This window comes from Lycorma delicatula, chromosome 4 (genome assembly GCF_047948215.1).
Source record: "Lycorma delicatula isolate Av1 chromosome 4, ASM4794821v1, whole genome shotgun sequence".
Classification (NCBI taxonomy): Eukaryota; Metazoa; Arthropoda; class Insecta; order Hemiptera; family Fulgoridae; genus Lycorma; species Lycorma delicatula.
This window is the reverse complement of record NC_134458.1, coordinates 96,637,306-96,659,526: the sequence shown is the minus strand read 5'-3', so window position 1 is coordinate 96,659,526 and position 22,221 is coordinate 96,637,306. Positions and strand designations below refer to the sequence as shown.

At 30.6% G+C, this 22,221-nt stretch overlaps 1 protein-coding gene across 5 annotated transcripts in view; it reads left to right on the top strand.

Moving 5' to 3' along the window:
- Positions 1–22,221, top strand: part of LOC142323661 (GAS2-like protein pickled eggs) — a 271,769-nt gene that overhangs the window by 184,375 nt on the left and 65,173 nt on the right. For all 5 annotated transcript variants that reach the window (XM_075363713.1, XM_075363712.1, XM_075363711.1 and 2 more), the window contains exon 3: positions 4,870–5,376. In XM_075363713.1, coding sequence (XP_075219828.1) covers positions 4,870–5,376 — 507 coding nt within the window. The remainder of the gene's footprint in view (positions 1–4,869; positions 5,377–22,221) is intronic.

Below are 22,221 nucleotides of genomic sequence, written 5' to 3'. Positions count from 1 at the left end.
TGAGACGAGCGCACAATGGTTCTGATACGTTTGACATATGTCGTTATCGTGGCTTTAGTGATAACAAAATATATATTGTTATACAGAATGTTATACGCTGGGTAAATAAACAACCATTAACTTCGTTTTTCAGCTTTTCTTTTGTATAGATTCCAATTTTGCGTTGACTTCCACCCCCTTTAAAAAAATGCGTGAGCTGAAAGTTTTCCCCTCGTCAGCTGCTGTGTCTAGTCTAGTAGTCTGTTGTGTTTGCATTTTATATACAAATGTGTCAAGTTATTGGTTATCGGATGATGTCATCCGGTTGGATTGTACAACAAACCCTCTCTTCCGTCCCAGCCGACAGTTCAGTTAACAAAGACGGGGACACACCTTCAGCACGCTTACTGTTTGTTAGGCGGTTGATGGCGTATGAGCTGCGCAAACTCTTATTTGTCTCGATCCAGTAACAAGGAGAGTTTCGATCTGCAGACAGGAATACAGAAAGTAAACTTTCATCTCCAGTCGTAGATAAGAACACTTGGGTCCATAATTTCACCTTCGCCCAAGTTCCTTTTGTCCCTATGATATTACACATATGTATTGCTCTTCAGTAAAACAAAGCTGGTTTTTGTTCTTGTTTTAACTATTAGTAATTGTAGTTCTATATTTAGTTATATGATAGTTGATGGTGACATTAATTCATGATTATTTTTATTTCCAAAAATATTTACCACATGTCCAACGTACACGATTAACGATTATCTACACAAATCAAAAATATTAAACAAAATATACGCTATAAATCATCTCAGAAATTTTAACTCATTTGATGTCAATAGAAACTATTTGTCAGCGAAATAATAATAATAAAAAAAAAAAATCATTAAAAAGTATTAAAATCATGATGCTAATAGTATGTAAAAAATTAACTTATTAATAAACAAACAACTTACCGGAATTCCAGAATTAATCACATAATATTATACAGTTTACAGATTGGTTCTGTAAATAATTTTTACTAGATTCACTAAATTAACACATTACCTAACAGAAAACATTTAATTTCTTACAAAGTATCAATATTTCTTCAACTCAACTCGGTATGCCCTCCTTGTCATCGCTGTCCGTGGAACAGAAATTAGTTTCATGTAATTTTACAGTAAAACACTCGGAAATTTTGTCTAACGTCGGTTCAAGTTTTAATAATTTGTCTTACAATTTTGCAAACTGCCTTCCAGAAGTTTACGTTTATTTCTCTAAATGTTTGTTTCGCCAGATCTATTGTGTATTCAAAATTGAATGTTACGTTCCCTTGGGCAATGCAATTTTTAACACATGTCCAGAAATTCTCAATAGCATTTAAGTCGTAATGATAAGGTGGTAATCTGACAACAATATGCCCCTTTTCAGCAAACAAAGAATCTATTTTGTAGGTTTTAAATCGAGGTGTGTGTAGTTTTAACAGCATATACAATTCAGGTGTGAACATTTTATGTCATAATGGAGTCTTATTTTTAATAAGTCAGTCTGCCATGTCTTGTTTTTTGAATTCGAATTAGGGGCAGGATTTATTTGAACATTGTGGTACGGTGTGTTGACCGTGACTATTGCAGATATCGGCGACAGATTCGGTAGCAGTTGAGACACAACCCATTTTTAAGAATTATTAAAATTCATATCGTCGTGGTAATCGCCCGTTTTTTGACCCGACTTAAATATTAGGAAACCATTTTCGATAAAACCGTCTTCTCCCAGTAAATAATATTATTGCTCGACTCCTTTTAGAAACGGGAGCTTTTAGCCTTTCTAAAGAACCATCGGACCCGTCGTGTAGGAAGAATGTATATAGGTTTTATCTACATATATAATTGGACGATTTTCTTTTCTGTACCTCGTTATAAAGTGCAGGTACTGGCAACATTTTATCTCGTATTTCATCATTCTCGATCAAAATTTTTTTCTGTTTTTTCAGCTTTTTTCTGCAGGAAGCCTAAATTTTTCATGACTAAACGAAGAGCCCAAATGTCACCTTCAAACGTTATTTGCTTTTTTTACTAATGGCAAAAGTTTACTCAGAGGGACGTTCTCCATGCCGTAAGTGAAACTCATTCACCATCCTTCGAAATAAATCATTGCTGAAATCTTCCAGGTCATTTTTCAAGTTCTTCCTTGGCCGTTTTTTTTACAAGGAGTAATGAATTTACTTCCACTGGTTTCGTGTTGTTCTTGTTGCTTTAAATGTGCTAAAGGAATTTAATGGATACATCGGTCGCTTTAGAAACACGAGTCAGTTTTTCTTTTAAATTTTTTGTTTGTCCTTCTTGGCTTCTTTTTCATAAATTATGAGAATAACTGTTCGAGTCTTAACTTTTGATAATCCCCTTTCCCCCAATTTTACAGGTTTTTCCGACATTATGGGTTAATGTTTACACTACAATAAATTAAATTTACGAATGATTCAAATAAAGTTAACTAAAAAATAATTTTTCGTTAATAATACTAGGTATTAATAAAGTTATTAACAAATAACAGCTGCGAACAAAGGTCGATTATTTAAGTATTAAATCCAGTTATCGGTTATAAAGAACGTATAGAATGTTTTCAGAAAAGTACATTAACACGATGTTTTACGCTCGGAGTTTTGATCACAAATGACAGGTTGTTTACCCCCACCACAAAACTATTGCTGCGATGCTACGGCGCATCCAATTTTTTGTTACCACCACTGATCTCTTTATAACTGGAGAGAGGATCCAGTGTATTGGAATTGGTAAAATTTGAAGGATAAACTACCGCCACCAAATGAGTAATTAGAACTTAATAAAATGAAAGGCGCATGCGCAGAGTTAGTTTAGGAGTAGGGCCCTACCTTACGATTATAGTCGCGCAAGCGTAGAATGGTTTTTTAGTTCTCAGCCACTCATTCTGGGGCGCTGGAGCATGCTTCAATATTGAACTCTGTCCAGTTACATAGAGATCAGTGGTCACCACTGAACAAACAAGCTATACTGTACTAGACCAATAGTTAAAACTAATGAATCTTAACTTCTCTTAGTATCTAAATCGAAAGTATGAAATTGTTATCACAACTCTTATCTGTTATCTCCAACCAGATTTTATCAATAAAAGTTTGTAATTTTTTTTTCTTATTAATAATAAATAATAATTATAATTAATTAAATGAATTTATTTAAAAAAATAATATTTTTTAATTATATATGATATTTTTACATCATGTATATTTTCAGAGAAATTATTTTTAAGAAGAATATTGTAGTATGAAAGTGATTTTATTGTGCTTACAAAAACCAGCTAGTAACTTACTACACAGCCAAAAATCGGCAATGTCTTCCAGAAAGGATTGGAACAGATTCCGACCCTTTACATCTACTTTATGGCGCCTGAGAAATTCGCATAAATAGATATCTAATAAATTCTCACTGTATTACTTTTTTGACAAAGCTTTTAATTTGAAGTATTATAATATTATTATTATAAATAAAATAAATATCAGAAAGATTCATTAATAATTGGCGGGAGGATAACGGAAGACAATCCTTTTATATTTAAATTCTGGTAGTAATTATTGTATAAAAGAAAATTCAACAACCTTGTTAAAAATCACTATGTTTTATATGCTTATATAAATACACTATAATAATAATAGTTATGACTAAAAAAATAATATAAGTAACAAAATAAAATTAGATGATAAATCACTTTAGAGTTTCAAACACGATTTTAATAAAATTAAAATAATGTTTTCCGAACAGGCCTCTGCTGTGCGCTCCAGCCACGATAATAAACTTGTGCTCCACGACCACGACAAAATGTAACCAATCCCTTTCCGTTTGTCAGTTTGTTTGGCAATCTCGTATTTTATTAAAAACAAAAAAAAATCATACATGTTAAATTGAAAGAGTTTAACATCTCTCATAACGTTAAGAGTTTTTTTAATAGAAATTATTAGTTTTTTCCTCTCTTATTAAATAACAAGAATACATTTTTATATCCTGATATTTCTCTCACCAGTCTAGTTTTTCTTTTCATGAGATTCTCTCACAAATTGTGTGGTTTAATCTTAAACCTATAATAATTATTAATAGTCAGTGAAAGCGTATTCTTCTAAGAAATAAAACATTTTTGTCTTTTTTTTCGAAAGATTCCTTTTTCTTTCACTGGTTTTGATATTATACGATAATTTTCTCATCAATTTTTAGCCTACTTAAGATGATTTTTACATTAAAATAATAAGAGTTTAGAATGTCTGAATTCTTCTTTTTTTTTAAATCTGTCGGCCTGCAGTTAATATTATTTCAAAAAAATGTAATAAGGAACGAATATCAGTTTTAGATTTTTATAAACGAAATTTTGTACTTTGTTATTGCTATCACTTATTTCTTAAAAAATCATTTTTTTCTTCTGTATTAAAACTTTTCATAGAGATATAATTCCGAAACCCTATTGAGTTATATGAAAAGTTATCAACCCGTTGTATGTTGCAGTTATCAGCGTATTATTTTTATGAGCTTATTTTTATTGCTATAATCTACGTTGTTATTCGAAGAAAAGTACGATCTACGTATTCTCTATCATGCCGTTAACATAATTTGCTTGTCCGCTTCATTTCAATTTTAAACATTAAAAAAAGTTGGATTTATATGTTCATTTATTGATAAATATCATTGAGTCGGATATTCAACACGTGAATTTATGTTTATCTATGAAGGTTTTTCTATCTCTAATGGCTTTATATTAGTATCGGAACGTTCCTAATACGCAACTTAAGTTATAAATTTACGTGGTTTTTTTACTCTTTATCTATAATTAGTCGTTGTTATTATTATTATTATCACTAATTCAGTTTTTTTCTTCTTTTGTTTACAGCATGCCAACAGCGTTAGAAAATACGCGGAAGAATACGTAGTGCGTCGTCAGGCGCAAGGTAAAGCACAGGTTTCTATCGCCGGCTCTGTTCTTCGTCTTTCTCCGGTGCGTTTTCTTCCGGGTGCAAAACCGGGTACATTTTTTGCACGCGATAACGTTTCAAATTTTATATCTTGGTGTCGTAGAGGATTGGGAGTGTTTGAGTGTTTGCTGTTTGAAACGGATGATCTAATTATGAGAAAAAATGAGAAACACGTAATACTTTGTTTATTAGAAGTGGCGCGTCGTGGTGCAAAATTAGGCATGCCAGCTCCGATGCTTGTACAATTAGAAAGAGAAATCGATCGTGAAATTGCGGCTGATAAAAGGGAAATGCAAAGAGGTCTCAGCGGTTACGGACTGGATCAGCAAGAAGAAGAAGATGACCTCAGTGACGATGAAGACGTCGCACAGTACGGTCCTCTTCCGCAGATTGTTACTAATGACCTCAAAAGTTTGGATGAAATGGTAAGTAGTACATTTGTTTTTCTATTTTTATTTTTACACTGTACTGCCTCACAGCGCAGGCATTATACCCGATTACAGATTGACTGTTAGTCTTATATATTCGGTCCGACCAGTTGCAAAAGACTTCAGTTATTAAACGCTAACGATCAAAGTTTACCGGTAACGCGGACGTTCCAGTTTATTGGTTATTGAGCCTGCCACAGGAATAGAAGCTCGAGCTAACTTACACTGTTGTAGGAGCCTCCGACCGACAGGACAATGATTGATCGAACGTCGATTAATAATTATAATTAATCTATTAATTGACGTGACATTCGATCTAGACACAAAATATTGCGGTCGGCGTTGCAATAGAACAACCTCGAGGTCCTACTCATAATACTAGTACAAAGGCGGAACTGTGGTATTTCTTTCTAAGCTGCCATTCATTCCTGTGACGGAAGAGCAATAATCTATAAACTATTACAGTCGGCTTACTACGTAAGAAACCACCTGAATTTCAACTATTAAAATCTCCCACCCAATAAACTGTTGAAAAAAATAAATTTATATAATAATTTACTTCTTGTTATATTTAATTAAGAACTCATTTACAAAAAACTTCTTCAATACTTTTTATTATAAAAACGCAAGATAAAATTTTTCTGTTTATTCGATTTTCAAGTTCCGTAACTTCGTTTAAACAATTTATGAAAATATTTAACTGGTTTATATTAAAATATGGAGTTTTATTTTATATCGTTCCTCAATGAACATAAGGTCTTTTTTGTGTATTTTTTCAGTGATAATCGACCTTTTAAAAAATAATTTTGTTATCTTCGACACCAGGAAGAGTAACGAAACTATTTGTTTTTATAATTAATAGTTATAAAACAAATTCAAAAATGTACCGTTTATAAATTTTAAATAGTAGTTAGTTAATAAAGAAAGAAAAAAGCTAATGAAGAAAACTTTTTTTTTGGCCCTTCCACTCAACTCTCGACTGGGCTACAGTCCAGTTGAAAATACCATTCTTCAATGATGTATAACTGAAAAATTATGTTAAAATGAAAAAGTATTAGAAATTGCTTATAAAAATGCATTATTATTTTTTTTTAAAGAATCATCTTACTATTTATGATACTATTAAAATTAGAATGGTATTAATATTTGAAAACAGGATTATTGCTGTCACGCAGCACGGTCTATTATTACGTATAATGAAACCGCCCAGTTTAATTTTTAGATTAATTATTATTACAATTTGTTAATAAAAATCACCAACTCAGTAAAAATCTTTTGCAAAATCTACATAATGAAACCATCTATGGATTTTAAGATTATTATTTAATATTTTTTGGAGAAAAAATAGTTATAAAATGTTGAAAATAAAAGTAGGAAATAGATTAGTAATTAATATTGAACAAAATCTCAAGGATAATCATGATGTCTAATAAAAATAAAGAAAAAAAAGCCAACAATATTAACAAATAAATTACGTAATATCGTACAAACATTTAATTAACTCTGTGGCGACACACGTCCCACACTTACTTTTTCGTAATAGTGTAATCATCTTGGCAACATTGCGCGTTACTATGGACACTGTTACAGATTTAAAGGTTGGGATTGGTTTCCAGTAAGGTGAGACATTTAAAAGATTTCTTATCCTCCGCTGTCTACTTTTAGTACTATTATTATTATTATTTTTTTTTTTGTATATACTCCATTCTCTTCGTCCTATAAAGAAACATTGTAACGTACAAAACGATTTAAAATTACATTTTTACCTTTTCTTGATAGTTATGATTGTAATTTTTGTGGCTACCTGTGTAATTTAATTTTTCTAAGAAATATTTATTAGAAATCAGATATAACAAATATTAAGCTTATAGAAAATTTACCAAATAATCTAAAACTTATCCTTCATTAAAAAAAATATCAATTTTTAAGTCGAAATGTTTAAAACAATTTTTTTTTATTGGTTAGGGTGAATGTTTGAGTTGTTTATTATTTTTTTCAAAAATGCGTTTTAATATTATTTTAAATTATATTTTTTCTTTATAATACCGGTGATTCAAAAAGGACTTCACAGTTTTAAAAGCATATAAATGTTTATTGAGATAACTTACAGATTCGGTAGAGATCTCATTTCATAGCAAAAACCATCAAGTTTGTCACGCAACATTCACTTTTGTTCGATATGGCTTCCGTTTGTAATGCGACATACATCCCACCTGACGTCGATTTCATTCCAGACTGTAACCAGCAAGACGAGCGTTACCTCTGCAGCTGCGGCCTTAATTCGAAGTCTTAGCTCAACAAGTTCATTACAGACAAAGGCGGTAGGTACATAAGCCAGATCTTTAATGAAATCCCACAAGAGAAAATCTACCTGGATGAAATTTGGGGAGCGAGGGAGCATGCGATTGGACCTTCACAACCGATCCACCGACCTGGGAATCAAATATTAAAAAAATCTCGGACTTCTAGGCGGTAGTGAGGTGGTGTCGTCCCGTCTTGCTGATAGCAGTGGTCATCATCATCATCTAACTGAGGAATTAGAAAATTTTGAAGCGTGTCCAGCCAGATAAACGATACCATTTACGGTTGCTTCCTGGAAGAAAACCAGGCCGTACAGTCTTTGTTTGCTTAGAGCAGAAAAACCATTGACTTTAGGGCTATCACGAATGTGCTGCGATCAAACAGTTTCATGGGGGCTATCGTTACCTCATATTCGGCAGTTTTGGGTGTTCACTTCGCCACTGATGTGAAACATTACTCATCACTAAAAATTACATTGTATAAAAATGTATCGCCGTCTGCAATTCTATGCATCATTTCCACACAAAATTGCAACTTTATCGTCACCTGTAATGTGTTGAACCACGGCTAGTTTGTATGGTTTCAAGTGCAATCACACGCCAAACAGTCGTTTGTGGAATGCCAGTTTCACGTGACGCACGTAGAGTTGATTTCTTCGGACTGCGTGCAAAGCTTTCTCTGAGTTGTTCCACAACAGCTTCAGGGACGCGTGGGCGTCCTGGTAATTTTGTAAGTTTAACAGAACAACCTGTCTCAATGAAGGTTTTGTGCTAAGAGTAAATTGTACAACTATTAGGAGGTTCCCCATAGTACTCTGCGAACTGCAGTCCTGACTGCAAATAGTGAAACCAAAACACACAGCGAGCATGTTCCGCACCAGCAAATATATCCGTTTTTAACAACACTGGTGGCACTGCTAGTGGCCGAATTCGGTACAAAACTGCGATCAAAACTTGAGGTGTTTTGTTATGAAATGAGACCTCAACGGAATCTGTAAGTTATCTCAATAAATTTTTATATGCTTTTAAACTTCTGAAATCCTTTTTGAATCACCCATATAATACATTCTCATACTAACACACCCACTCATTTGTGTACATATTACATACAGGTTTTATTTAATATTTATTTTTATTTTTGGGTGAATCTATCGTAGAAAAATAGAGAAATTCAAGTGAGAGGTCATCTTTTGTTATTTCATCTGTCATAATAGAAAGAAGTTTAATTACATTATACAGCTAACTTCAATGAAAATGTATGTATTTATGTATACATTTTCATTGAAGTTAGCTGTATAATGTAATTAAAAAATTCCTTTATTCCTGTATGTATTTTAAAGTAAAAAAATGACATTTTGTTTAATTTTTACTTCTTGTACAGGTGATATATTTTAACCATCATGTTTACACATTCTAACGTTTTGTTTAATCCAGATTTCGTTGTACAGACGTTTGGTTAACAGAATTCTTGTTATATAATAACGAGAATTCTGTTAACCAAAAATTCTGTCGTTTCTTTTCATTTAATGAATAATAAGTAATAAACCACGGAATCAACCTAACAGCAACTTATATGTTTACACGAGTTTGAATGCACAATCAAATAGTCGATATATAATTTTTCGTGTATTAATTTTCATTAAAAAAAATATCTATCCTACTGGAAATTGTGGTTTACTTAACAAAAATGAGTTTAACGTGACATGAAATATGTCTCCTTTGTTTAAAAATCTGCATGATCTTAAGAAAATATCTTGTTACCTTATTCCAGTTGTGATGTAACACCAAATTTTGTAATGAATATTTACTCCAATAATTCTTAATGTATATTTATTCAAAATGATTAAATATAGCTTAAAACCACCCATAAGCGAGACAAACTGAATTAAATTTGTCTTACACCGTATTATCTTCTGAACTGGTTATAAATTCTTGATATCATATCTCTAACATTCTATTAAAATATTGGTTGTTTTTTTTATCTTTTTTAAACCGTCCCTAAAAATTATTCAAGTATATTTTGAGATCCATTTCAAATAAAAGCTACAATTTTAAAAATAAAGTCAGCGCTTTTTTAGTAATCCTTTATTCGTTGAATTAAACAGAATAATCATGGATTTCCTTATTCCCGTGGATTTTTTTTAACACGCTGATTAGACACTGAACATTTTTAACTTCTATGGAAATTAACCTCATTATTTTCCTATAAAACTATCCTCAAGAAAATTATACAGGATAATGTTATTTACAAATTTTCATATTATATTAACGTTTGAGATATTTACCTAAAGTATCGCATAAAAGAAAACTTAAATAGGTGGATAATTATTCATTCCGTTTACAGTTAGAATTTATAATTACGTATTTATAGTTTTAACAGATAGATATTTACGATAATCTTTGGTGGCTTTCTCGCTTCATCTAAAAAAAAAGTACTTAAGTAAATTATAAATGTTGTAGTCAATTACTTTCTCGGTTAATATATCTAGAATAGCTATATTAAAGGGGAAAGTATAAGGTGATAGTGTCAAAAATGGGGTATCAGATTTTTTTTCAAATCTTATTAGGGTCCAAATTGTTTATCTAGACCAAAAATACATGTGTATATACGTATGTGTGTCTCATTTGCTTTTAGCTTTATATCTCGTGAATGACGGAACTGATTTTCTTCAAATTTGACTCAAATATAAATATATATATATATATATTTATTTATTTGAGTATATATATGGGGCATTGATCATACTATGATATACTATATTAACTCAAAGTCGTATCGGCGAGCTGACCATGTAAGTTATAAAATGACACCGCATTTACGTCTTTGAGACTAATAGTTAGGGAATTATTAATGCAGGACGATATAGACCTTTTCGTTACGCTAAAAATTTCTGTTCTGGTACCCGTACGTTTCGGTGTGATTTTAAAGACGTTTCAAGTCAAAAACCAATTTCGTTTTTCTTAGAGGTATTTTAGAGAGAACTTTATTAAAGTAAATTTGTTACCTACAATGCGTATATAAGTAATCCAAAAACATGTTTTTAAAAAATCAGCCCCCCACCACTAAAAATTGAAATACATGGTTTTTGTTCTATCTCCTTTCGTTTTAAATATTTTTCAAAACTTTTTTGAAAGTTTATAGTTTATGTATAGAGCTATCAAGAAATGTGTACAATTTTTTTAATTATAAACCCCGTACCTAAAATACAGAAAGGTTTTTTGAAAATTTTATTTTTTTATTGTTTTAGCCTTTATTGAAGAGTGAAGAGGGTATGTTCGATTTAGAAAACGTTACTTAAGCAAATTTGTTAAAATTAGCCTACGTATGAATATTTTTTTGAAAAATGTTCCTTAAACTTTATTCCCCAACCCAAATCTTTTTCATCATTAAAGGGCTATTAAAATTATAGTAGATTTTTCACCAAGGTATTGTATGACTTGACCGGAATAACCGTAAAGTCATGCCATACTTTACCAGCTTTTTTATTTATTTGAGCTAAACTTAAATAAAAATAAATTAGCATCGGGAAGATTTGTTATATAATTATTATCCTATCAGCATATCTGCTTGTTGACACCTATTACCTTTGAATACTTATATTTATCTTCCGTACCTATCTATTGAAATTAATTCTGTGATTACTTTTACTTTATTACGGTGCAAAAAATACATTGTAATATACATACTAGTATACCTTTTTAAACTTTTCAGAAAAGGAAAAATTACAAAACAAACAAATGTTTAATAAAAAAAATATGCCCTTATTATCAGCAAATCCAGTTATAGCTAACTTTAAATCACAGTTCATAAACCCTAGCTAAAATATACTAATAAAGAAATAAAATTCTTACGAGATTTTATACGATGTAAAATTAGATGAGATTTACTTTATTTCAATTTTCATTAATATTACTAAAAAAATTCAAAAACCGTTGATCTAATTTAACTTATTATACAAAAATGTATAATTCGCATTCTATATCTGTATAAAATATAACTCTGGGAAATCTAAATTAGGATATTTGTTCACTTCATAGTGATCGGCGGTTAGCTGGAATTTGTTATCTAATTTGAGTCAAAATGTTGAATAACTTTTCGTAAATCTTATCGGTTTACTTATTTTCATCATAGTATATCATATTGTATACATTTTTTCTTGAACAAATATCACGTTTTTATAAATGAATTTAGATAAATGTTTCACTTATTCAGTAAGGCGGTCTCTACTTAGAAATTGAATATCATACATTCATTAATTTCATAATTCCCTTAATTATACTTAGAGGAAATCAATCTATTTTATTCTGTTCCCATCTACTTCATAATAATATCGTAATGAACCGTTATGTTCAAAGGAATTTTAAATTTAAATCCAGATATTCAACTCCTAAGCGCGATCGCTGGACGTCTGATATGCGCAATCTAGTTCTAGACTAAATTGTTTAATAACATTTTCTGGAAATATTATTGTTTCATTGAATTTTGTTATAGCATATAATTTTGTATAGATTTTTTGGAATTTTTGTTTCTCCACGTAATTTAGGATACAGAGTAATGCCCTCTGTTCATTCTTATCAGGTCTGGTTTTTAAAAGAGAATATTGTCAATGTCATAACGTTACTCCACCCATCTCTCCTACTCTGTGATACTAGCATTTTTCACACTGCTGAGTAAATATGCATTTAATCCGCAATTACTGACTACATCAGTTACGATACTAGAAGATTATGATCGGATGAGAAGACGACGCAGAGAACTGTATTTGTGGGAGTCGATAGTCGAACAGATTTTGATTAGAGGAGAATTCAAAAAGAAATAGCCTTGTCTATTTTTACATAACATCTTGGTTTTTTATCTTGGTTATTTTAGATATTTGGGCGGTCACCATTTCTTATATCATGCATTTTAATTTTCATGTAATATACCAAAAAAATTGTGAAACAATTTTTTAATTGTTTTCATTCTGTTACTTTCTGTACCAGAATAATGTTTTCATAGACATTTCTATCAGTTTAATATATAACTACTGAAAATGTTGATAAGAGTATCCATTCCCACGATTGACGGTAACAAAGCGTGAATGCGTTAAATAATATTTTCTAACATCGTATTGGCTTCCTGAATTTTTTTCATTTTCTCTCATCTTTTGTAGATTTTGTGGAATAAATTTCGTTTGTACGAGAGGTTATCTCTAAAGTAAAGACCGTTTCATTGTAAAAAAATTTATTCTGAAAACTTTATAAATATTTTTTATTTCTCTTAAACTACATACCTTATACTACTTCTCTATGTAATCGCCACATGAATTAAGACATTTATCGTAGCGATACACCAGCTTCAATATACCCTCGTCGTATTTTTCTGCTGCCAATCCATTTAGCCTTTGATAAACATCATTTGTAAGTCCATCGTCACCCGCTTACCACTCAAATATTCTTTCAATCTCCTAAACAAATGGTAATCAGAAGGAGCTAAGTCCGGACTATATGGTGGTGATCGTAAATTTCCCATCCAGATGTTCTTAGTAAATCAAGTGTCGGACCCGCAGCATGTGGATGTGCATTATCGTGCAGCAGGACGTTGTCCTGCTGCACGATAATCAGCAGGACGACGATCAGCCGCCCACGTCGCCTATTTTGAATGGCGCGCCGTAACTTACGTAGAGTTTCGCCGTAGGCTTCTTTATTTATACTCGTTCCACATGGCATGAAATCGGTTAGCAGTGTGCCAAACCGATCCCAAAAGACTGTGGCCATCAGTTTACGTCCAAATGGCTGTGGCTTCACCTTTGTCGGTCTGGTTGGTGATTGAGGATGACGCCATTCATTTGATTGCCGTTTTTTCTCTGGCGTGTAATACGAAATCCATGTTCCATCGCCGGTAACAATTGAATTAATGAACTCATCACCTTTTACTGTGTAGCGCATCAAGAATTCCAAAGCAGATCCCGTTCGGATTTTTTTGTGACTTCCCGTTAAGACGTGCGGCATCCAACGTGCACAAACCTTTATGAAGCCTAAACGGTCATGAACAATGCGACCGATAACAGTTCTTGAAACATCAGGAAAAATCCAGCTCGGAAATCGTTGAGCGACAATCTTTTCTGATTTCATCATCGACGCGTTTCAACAAGTCCTCGGTGATTATCGAGGGCCTCCCCGAACGTTCTTCATCGTGCAAATTAATTCTGTTATTTCTAAACCGTTCACACCATTTTCGGACGTTTCTTTCATTCATTACATTATCACCGTACACAGTAACAAACTGCCTATGAATTTCATCTGGCTTAATGTTTGATGGCTTAAAAAACGTATTACTCCATGTATATCATAGTCGGCGGCAACATCGATTTTCCTATTCAATTTAAAACGTAATCAAAGATACTACAATGCGACAACTTGCAGACAACAATGCTGTGTGTACATTACTAGCGTGGCCATGAACGACACAGGTTCGCTAACCTTAACGAGAGAAATTTTCCAGCGGTCTTTACTTTAGAGATATCCCTCGTATATTTGTATTTAAGTACAGAGGTCTGCCTAAGTCGTCGGTCGGTTGTCGCTTCACACATCACTTGTTCGTTAATTTCCTTTTTCACCTTAGTTATCGAAATTAACTCGGAAAAAAAATTATTTATACTATAACTTTCCAAACAAAATGGACTTGTTGTCATGCACATTCTATAAAGTAATTAAAAAAAAAATTATAAATCTAAATCTAGTTATCCACACTTAACCTTTGATCGGCTGTGATGCATAAACGAACATGATGTAAATATTTTGTAAATCTTTTAAAACGTTTTTTTGGTTTGTGATTTTTATTAGAGCCTATCACGTTATACAGATTTTGTCGCTGAAACATTAAATATTAAAGTATATATGATAACATTCTAAGGTTTTCCTATGCGATCGGTTGGTCAGCATTTTTTTAAACGTGGATCCATTTATTTCTTTTTTCATTTTAATTACTCGAATTAGTTGTAAAAAAAAAAATAATAATTTTGTATCTTTTTTATAACTTTTCATTTAAAATAGATCGACCGTTTCTAATGCGCATATTTTATATGAATAAAAGTATAAAAAGGGAACTTATGTATCCAGTTTGCCTCTAACGCGAGCGTTGGTCGGCTGGAATGCAGAATATAATATCCCAGAATGTCCAAATATATAAAATAATATTTTTTTAAATCCTAATGGTGTACTGAATTTTAACGTACCCTATCAGTTTTTATAGGTTTTGTAGTACATACGTTACGTTTCTGTTCTACTTCGTAATTGGATAACGGCACAATGTATCTACAAAGGTTGTCGGTGGACGCTACTTTATTTATCGTGCATATATTAATATAATTTTAACTTAAATCCCTGGAAAAAAGTGAAACTTAATACGTTTCATTGTGATTTTTGAAATACCAAAGTAAATTTATCGTACACATTTTATATCGAATTAAAAACAATAGCGAGGAATTTAAATCTATTGTTGTTGTCACTGTTATAGGCGGTTGGTTGATAGCAGTGTGTAATTTATTCTCAGTCAAAACGTTGAATTATATTTTCTTGAAAGATTTGCCGAATCTTTATAGTAACATATCACTTTTTATGTATTTTTAGAATACAAGCACGTTTCTATTCTTGTAGTAAGGTAATAAACTGCATACGTAACGATAATAGCTGTTTTATATACCGAGGATTCATTTATTTTCATAATTCACCTAAATTTCTAAAAATAATTCTTATGTGGATGTGAAATAAAATATAATATATAATCTATATACTTTAGATGTAGGTAATGTAAAATTCCAGAGAAACGGATCTGTATTAAACAAACAGCAGTATAATTTTGATTCTAAGATGATTTATTGAGAAAGAAGTGTTATACTTCTCTCCCACGTACGAGAACAGAATTGAGACATGAACTGTATACTGTAAATATAAAAGCAAAAAGATATTGGGATTAATTTTTTAAACTGCTAAATGTACTATTCTAAATCATTATTACTAATGATAAAATCATATACGATATCGTGCTGTGTATCATATTGTCAACACAAAAAAGAGTTCCGTTAAACAATTGAAGCAGTTCAACTCAATAAAAAAATGTTGTTATTTGATGTGTTTTTGTGTGAGTTTTGGTTTATTTGATGTTTATTTAGTAGTTAAAAGAAAATTTTTATTTTTTAACAATAAAATGTAAAATGTACCAAGATAGAAAAATTACTAAAAAGTAAGTCGCTGAACGCGGACGAAATTACAAAAGATACTATTTTGTAATAACAGTTAAGTATGAAAGTAACGTTACGCGGTGTTTAATAGGACAACTACGCGCTCCGTTTAATCAATACTGTAAAAAATATGTTCAAAAGGTTTTTAGAAATGATAATGAAAAATATATATTTAAATATTAATGTTGGAAGTCAAAGCGATTAACCGATCGACGTCATTCGACTTTGTAAGTATTCTAACCGGTTCGAAGATAATGCTTTCCGACCTACTGTGTCCGAAATCAATTCGGTAAGTTTTCACTTAATTAAGTGTCATTATAACAAACGACATTAAAAAATGTAATTAAAAGTTAGCTTGTTTTTTCTAAATTTTTTCTGTTTAAATTATATTTGTACAGTATATGAGAAGGCGCGAACCATCCATAGCGTTTGGACAAAGTCCAGCAGAACTACTAGAGTATTCATGTTAATAAATTAAAGTTAAAACTAAAATTTAAATAAAACTTCTAAAACAGGATGGGATACATTATAAAGTAAACACGAATTATTAACTGGAAAATTAATTAGTACGATGTTTAACAACCAAAAAACAATATGCGGTCTGTAGTTTTAAAAACATTGCGTAATGTTCAATAATAATAGTTAAAGCGATATTAATTTAATCTAGTGTACTGTTTCGCCGAATTAGCCGTCAAAAAGAGAAAGCACATATAAAACGAGGAGAATTGTACAGGAGGATGGAATACCAGTATAACGCATTAAATTTAATATCGTATCGTAATATACTTTCAACTTAAATTCTTTGTTTGTTATTGCTATAAGTATACGCCCGATAATAACGGCATATTATTTTATAATGACAAGGTTAAATGTTGAAAATTGATTGGCACATTCTGAGACTAGAATCCAGGATAAACCGAATGAGCAGTCTACAGGCGAATTTTTTACTTACATCTGTTGACCGGTTATTTAAATTGTTTTTATGTTATAAGTTGATTTATTTATTAAAAGCTAATAAATATCTAATTATAAAATCTTAGTGAAAATTTATTAATATTTCTTTTCATAAGCCGTGGCTTTTTTAATTCATTCATGACCCTTGTTCTCATATAATCTCCTCGTTCTGGTCTTTTGAGTGCGTTAACTCGGTTCTTTATTCTTACTATTGCCAGTTACACGTAATCGCTTGGTGTAATATATCCATGCTTACATATTAATTTAACATTCTGGATTAAATGCCCGTACTTCTTTAATAAGTTGAATTTCTTCGCTATTTTCTTACTCTACTGCTCCAGAAGAAGAAAAAGAAAAGACTTCATAAACTACCGGGCATTTTGTGGAGGCAACATTAGTCGATCGGTTAAAAGTAGCCTGGTTTTGATGTCACTGCCGTTGAGTTATCGGTTATGTTTAAAAATGAGTTTTAAAGAAAAAGTTGATCTTCAATCGAGATTAAAGATATTTGAGGTATTTAAAATAAGGTTTTTATAAAGAGGCACATTTTTATATTTATTTATTTTATGTATTTGAATGTTAAATTTTAAGATTTTGCCTAGCGAATAAAAAATAAAAAATAATAGAATCTGAAAACGGCGTGATTTATTTATTATTTTTTCTTTACCTTTCATATTATACCTTCAAAATTTGAATAGCGTAAAATTATTTAATACTTCTTTCTTCAGTTAAAAAATAAATTACAGCGAGTAAGAGATATGCGATAAATAATTTCAGGCACGTGACAGTCAAAGTTTTATTCAATTTGTACGTAACTTCACGATTTCGAATTCTTAGTTTTACTGATCTCAGAAAGTTCAGTGCGGTGGAATTTTCCGTTTATATATTGCAGTTTAAAACGTACTTTATCCGTTTTCATGGTTCGGGTTGTGAGAAGATAAATTATGGAAATGAGAAATTTTTACTGATTTTTATTTTTAATCTATTTAGTTAATATTTTATAACTGTTACAGCTCTGAATATATACATCCTATAGAAGGTTTTTAAAAATAAATAGAAAAAGTTATTAAGTGGCTTTTCCACGTAGTTTTTAAAGATATATATTTTTTTGTTATCAGCAAGCTGAATAACCAAATATTCCTTTAATTATAAATTCTTTTGTCAGTACGAGAAAACGTGGTGAAATTTCCAATAAATGTTTCTCTTGAAGTTTTTCAAATTTTGTCTTAAGTTTAATCTTTTGAACTTTTTTTATAAAATTCTTTGGAGATGATATAGTAGAAAAATGGTCTCTCTAAGACTTGTAGCCCGGTTTAAAATTTCAAAAAAGATTATTTCCGAAAAGTTAACAGGTAGCTGAGAAATTTTGGCTCGTTTATTTTGTTTTACTGGGATTTAAAAAAAAATATTTTATTATTATTAATACATTTTCAGAATACACTTTTATAAAAGATTATATCTATGACATTTAACATAAACTCTTTGCCTTTGAATTTTATTTAAATTTTTTGAATAAAATGTTAAAGTAAAGGTCATTATAAGAAATTATCCGATTAATCTTGATTTAACTCTGCCTATTTGTCTCTCATCACGCAAGAACAATTAAACGCATTTTAACGTAATTTACATCATGAATATTTTATATGTACTGTTTCTACTTATATTTCAGTGCATTTCAAATTATGTGTTTATTTTAAATGTCATAACCGTAAATATTGTAAACGATCTGATATGAATCACCAACCGTTGCCGAAAATGCCAATTATAAACATACATTTTCGGTTTTACTACGACAAGTGTGAATTAAACAATTATCATCTTCAATGAGTCGACTATAATGTCAAATACTAGAATGAAATGTTTCCGAAATGGAGGAGCTGATATTCAGCCCTGCAAGTCTCACCTTCATTATGGGTAGATTGTGTACGTTATTCCTCTCAGAAAAAGTGACTGACAAGTCAACTCTTTTGTATTTCATGCTTTTTTACGATACAGCCGTAATAAACTCTGGGCTAGATGGTGTAAAATTACCTGTTAATTAACTCCTTTGTATAGTTCTGTGGTTTCTCAGTTCAGTCTAATACAGGTTTTTTTTTTATTTTTAAAGCTTCTGTAACATTATTGCTAAACTACAATTAAGATTTATTAAATTTTTTAAACAATATAATACTCTGAACAAAAATATACATCGATTTGTATTAAAAAATAAATCATTTCATGATAAAAAAAAAGATTATGATTAAATCGCTAAATTAAATGTTATTATTTCAATTAACAGAATGCTAAATTATAATACAATTATATATTTAGTATACATCCCGACAGAATTTGGCGATTCATGAAAGAATCGGAAAATGGAAAAACCTTACGGAATAACTAAAAGATATACCTAAAAAAAAAATGCCTCACCAACAAACTTAAAAATAAGAAATTATAACAGAACGATTAAACCGGAAAATTTTTACGAATCGGAGCCTTAAATCTGAGCAGTATACGAGAAAAAGGAAAATTATAAAAAAGAGAGAAAAATTAAAAAAGAATTTAGAACCACAAAAGAGAGGAAAAATATAATTCCGAAATCTACCAAATAATTGATAAAAACCTTTCCGATTTGATGATTTATAAAAGATTAATGTTTTGTAGACATCTTTAAGTATAGACAAAAAAAATAAGATCGATAAAGAAGATATTCAGATTATTTAATAACTGAAAGACTGAATTGATTTAGTTCTCAGAAATTAGAAAAAGCTTTCAGGGAAAAATAAATTTCTAAACAGGAAATCCAATATAGTGAAAAGTTTAGGAAAAAATCGAAGGGTCTCCAAGTGAAAAAAAACGAATCCAGTGGTCGGAAGAGAGAAAGAAATGCCACAATGAAATGATGAAAAAATATTGGAAAAAGAGATAATAGTAGGATAAGGCAAAATAAGGGTTGTAAAGTGGTTCGTAGAAGCCAAATCGTACAAAATTACCGAATTATATTCTTAAAGCAAAATACTGTTTTCTAGACATTATAAAATACATATTATAAACACTATTATCTTGTTTGGAAATATCAGTTTATTTATCAATATAGTTTTTAATTAAAGATTGTGTAAAGTAGAGGATATAACTACTCATTTTAGAACTATTGTTAAAGTATGTGATAAGAGAACTGATATGAATATTAACTAGCTTTTTTTACTTTTTACCGATGACTTGAAATATTTACTGTAAGTTTATTAATTTTCAAAAAGCGAACAGCGATTGAATCGATAATAATTTGCAACCTTCGGAACGTGTTTGATGTATTAATTTTTATGGCTACCATGCATTCTAATTATGGTTATACTAAAAGATGATTAAGATTTCAGACATAAAAATACAATAAAATAAAATGCATCCGGAAGTTATCAGTGACAATCAGCAGTAACGTGTGTTTAATGTTTATCTTTGACTTAAAGAATTGTTCGAGCCAAGGCTAAAGTTGTAACACTGTCTATATATTGTACCATTTGTATGTTAAATTTACAACATATTATTTATTTTTATAGCTTAACGTTTAGCTATTTTTATAATAAATAATTTATTATACTTGTAATAATTAAAAAAATAACTGTAAAATTTAACGGTAAAACGTGGAATTAGAATTTCAAAGAGGTAATTATTTATTGTTTAATTCGTTATTATTGGGAAATACTCATAATTATGTATTCAGAAAATTCTGCCGGTTTGCCAGAAACCGTTTATTAAGCGTCAAATAAATTGTAAAGCTAAAAGCTTTTTCGTCGAGTCTCCCTAAAACTCGTTTCTTCATCCATATTTCTTCCTTACCACTATCTCTTCTTTTTGTTTCTTCCTCCCCTGTCTTACCCTCCTGTAATATTTTTTTCTTATATTCCCTTTGTTTCATCGTAATCTCTTTTTTCTTCTTTCCTCGTTATTCTCGTCTTCTGTATTCTCTCTATTTTCTTCTTCTTAAATTATGACGACACATTTTATTGATCAACCTTTTTCTTTATCTTTCCTTTCCTCTGGATTCTCTTCGAATACAATTTTAAAATAAAATTAAAATCAATTATTTTTATTTACTATCGATAAAAAAATTCATAATCGTTAAAAGCATGTATATTTTGTTACAAACCGGGGTACATACTAATACTCTGAAAGGGTTTTATGTACCCGCTTTCTCAGATCTCCCTATCATTATGAATTTTCAAAAGAAAAAAAATTGTTTTTATAGATGGGTTTTTTATTTTTAAGATATCATGAATCCACAAAATATTCGGTATATTTATTCACAAATATTTCTCAAAAGTTATTCAACCCGTTCTCGTAAACCAATGAATGAATTATTATGGGTGCCCGAGAATTATCTGAACTTTGATGTCTTATTAGAAAAAAAAATGTAATAGTCCTATTAATGAATGAATGGTTAGGCTCTCTTTAACAGGAAACTCATAAAGTTTTCCTCGGAAAGTATTAGATTGCGTTGTGATCGTGCATGTACCGCATATATCAGTAGCCATGAATCCACAGATGAAAACACAATGCTTAGAGTGGTTTATTAAAACAAAATCAGACACAAATTCGACGCAATTTTGGAACTCGGTATAATTTAGTGCCACCCTCTAGAGCAAGTAATCGTCACGGTATGATAAATTTAAAGAAACTGGCAGCGTTGATTATAAGAAGTCTGCAAGCAGGCTTAGAACATCAGATGAAAAAATGGATATCATTCGTCCGCCTTTTGTTCGCAGCTCTGGGAAGTCGACTCGGAGTGCAGCGCGCGAGTTAAATTTGCCTTGATCTACCATTCACGATGTTTTGAAGAAACGATTAAAATTGCGTCTTTATAAATTACAAATATTGCAGTACATTACACCACAAGATCACACTGCTAGAAAGGAATTTGCTAACCTAGTCTTCCCGTCGTATATTACCAAATGGCTCTCTACTCTCTTTCCTCTACGGAAATTTTGTAAGATAACTTTAACGTGCATTCGTATTTGTTACCTGAAACGCGTACGTAAGTATATACATAATTGTAATAAATTAAAGTGTATAAATGGAAAATGAACAAAATAAAATAAATTTTTATCACGCTAGTAAACCGATGTTCACGAAGCTTGCAGGATGAATTCCATTGAAATCTTAACTATATTTTATTTATAACATTTGCTGATGGCCACGTTACTACCTTAACGAAACCTTTTTTTTCACATTTAATTTACCAAAGAAAAAAAATATTTTTACAAAAATTATAGCCAGTACGATTTTCAGCAATAAATTTTGTAGGAAACATATTTAGAAAATGTGTTAGGGTCTTTCGTTCTTATGCATTATACTAAAAGATTTCAGTGGGAAACGTGAAATAATAAAATTTG